Here is a 1,795-nt window from a genome sequence, read left to right on the forward strand (position 1 = left end):
GATCCAGCCCAAATAAACACCATTTCCCTTATTTAAACGTGAAGAAAAGAGCCGGGGCCAAACCGGTGTGAAGTTTGGCTGGCCGGCCAGCAGGCCCCCACACAGCCACAGGCCATGCCACCAAAGGGCCACACGCTGGGTCACCGACTCCGCTTGACTGTATTGCAGGCAGACTCATCCCACGATGCCGTGACAAACATCGCGGCGCAAAGGTGAACGCACACCACGATTCCCTTTAAAAAACCCAGACACAACTTTTAACATGTATTTGAATGGACACCCCATCGTTCCTCTCCCGGGTGACTCCTGGAGACGCGTTGGGACTCCAGGGCAACCCCGCGTGGGGACGGGGTGCCTCGTTCGTTCAGGGCTCTTCTCCGTGCCCGCGTGGGACGCCCAGGGGCAGGCGGACGAGTCGGGCGCGCCCCCGGGGCGGGCAGCGGCGCTCCTCTGCACCTCGGGGCCTGAAGACTTGGTGGGTGCCAGGGAGCCTGAGGGAGGCGAGTGACATCATGCACCCGCTGGGACTGAGCAGCGCGCGGGAGTAGGGACAGAACGCCCCGCCCCGCGCATGCGCAGCCGGTGCCGCCCTTGAAGATTTGGCGCGAAAACCTCCGCCAGGGGGGGCGGGGCGAGGCGGTGGCGCAGCCGATTGGCTGGTCCCGGCGCTCTCCCGCCACGTGGGCGCGGAGCGCGGCCGAGCACAGACATGGACCTGGCGGCAGCGGAGGCCGCAGGGGCCGCACACCAGCAGCTGCGCGATGAGGTGGCCGAGAAGTGCCAGAAGCTGTTCCAGGACTTCCTGGAGGAGTGAGCGCGGGGCCGCTGGGGCGGGGGCCGCAACCCGGCAGGTTTGGGGCAGGAAGGACTCACCCCCCGGGGCGGGGGGAGGGGTCGCTTCTCCCCGCCACGGTGACAGCCGCTCACAGGCCGGGCGCTTCCCTGCGGCGGGTGGCGGTTAGGGCTGGGCTGTGGCAGGGCTGATGGCTCTCATGGTAGAGCAGAGGTGGCGGGCTGGACGGGGCTGATGCCGGGGTTGCCCTGTTTACAGGTCCCCAAGCCACCCCGCCCCCAGCCGTGGGGCTGCCCCTCACTCCCGACCCGCAGCCCCCGGGCGCTGCCAGTGCCCTGCACACCCAACCCACAGTCGCCCATCCCCCGTGCCCCTCGCTCCTCATGCGCAGCCCCCCACCCTGCTGGTGCCCATCACTCCCGACCTGCAGATCGCTCTCTCTACTCCCTGCACTGCACATGGGGGGCTGGGGCTGAGGGGCATTGGGGTCAGGACTGGCCATTGATGTTTACAAGTGGGTTCTAGTACAAAAAAGGTTGAGACCCTCTAGACTAGCTGAGCTCTGGAGGTGCTTTCCAGTCCAGCTGCTTTATGATGAACCCTTTGCATGCAGCAGGACCATCCCCATTCAAACTACAGTTCCTAATCTGAGCTGCTGTCAGCCCTGGTGCAACACAGACCCAACACACTGCATCATTGCAGCCTGAATGTGGGCTGCATTTCGGCTCTGTGCCCCGTGACATGCCATTCTACCTGGCCCAGTGTCTCTACAAAGGCACCTGCCCAAGTCCGCCAGCCTTGTCTGAGGGAGCTTTCCTTCCAAGCCGTTGTCAGGAGATCCTAGTTCAGCCACTGGTTAATAAGAGTCGGGGTTAAGAGTCTTGTCACCTCTCTCTCGCTGAAGCTTTATCGTGTTGCTTTTTTTGTATTACAGCCATGGGAAATTAGCAAAACGTGTCCTCCAAGAGGCCAGGTCGTGATATTTTTCACAGAATCCTTAAA

The 1,795-nt window shown here is 63.0% G+C and overlaps 1 protein-coding gene across 1 annotated transcript in view; it reads left to right on the forward strand.

Moving 5' to 3' along the window:
• The first annotated feature begins 670 nt into the window (after window positions 1-670).
• MCM6 (minichromosome maintenance complex component 6) overlaps window positions 671-1,795 on the forward strand; it is a 34,057-nt gene continuing 32,932 nt past the window's right edge. Inside the window, exon 1 of the mRNA XM_019522478.1 lies at window positions 671-810. Coding sequence (XP_019378023.1) covers window positions 710-810 — 101 coding nt within the window. The 5' untranslated portion in view covers window positions 671-709. The remainder of the gene's footprint in view (window positions 811-1,795) is intronic.

The sequence above is a fragment of the Gavialis gangeticus genome, unplaced genomic scaffold, assembly GCF_001723915.1.
Source record: "Gavialis gangeticus isolate Ggan-Ray unplaced genomic scaffold, GavGan_comp1, whole genome shotgun sequence".
Lineage (NCBI taxonomy): Eukaryota > Metazoa > Chordata > Crocodylia > Gavialidae > Gavialis > Gavialis gangeticus.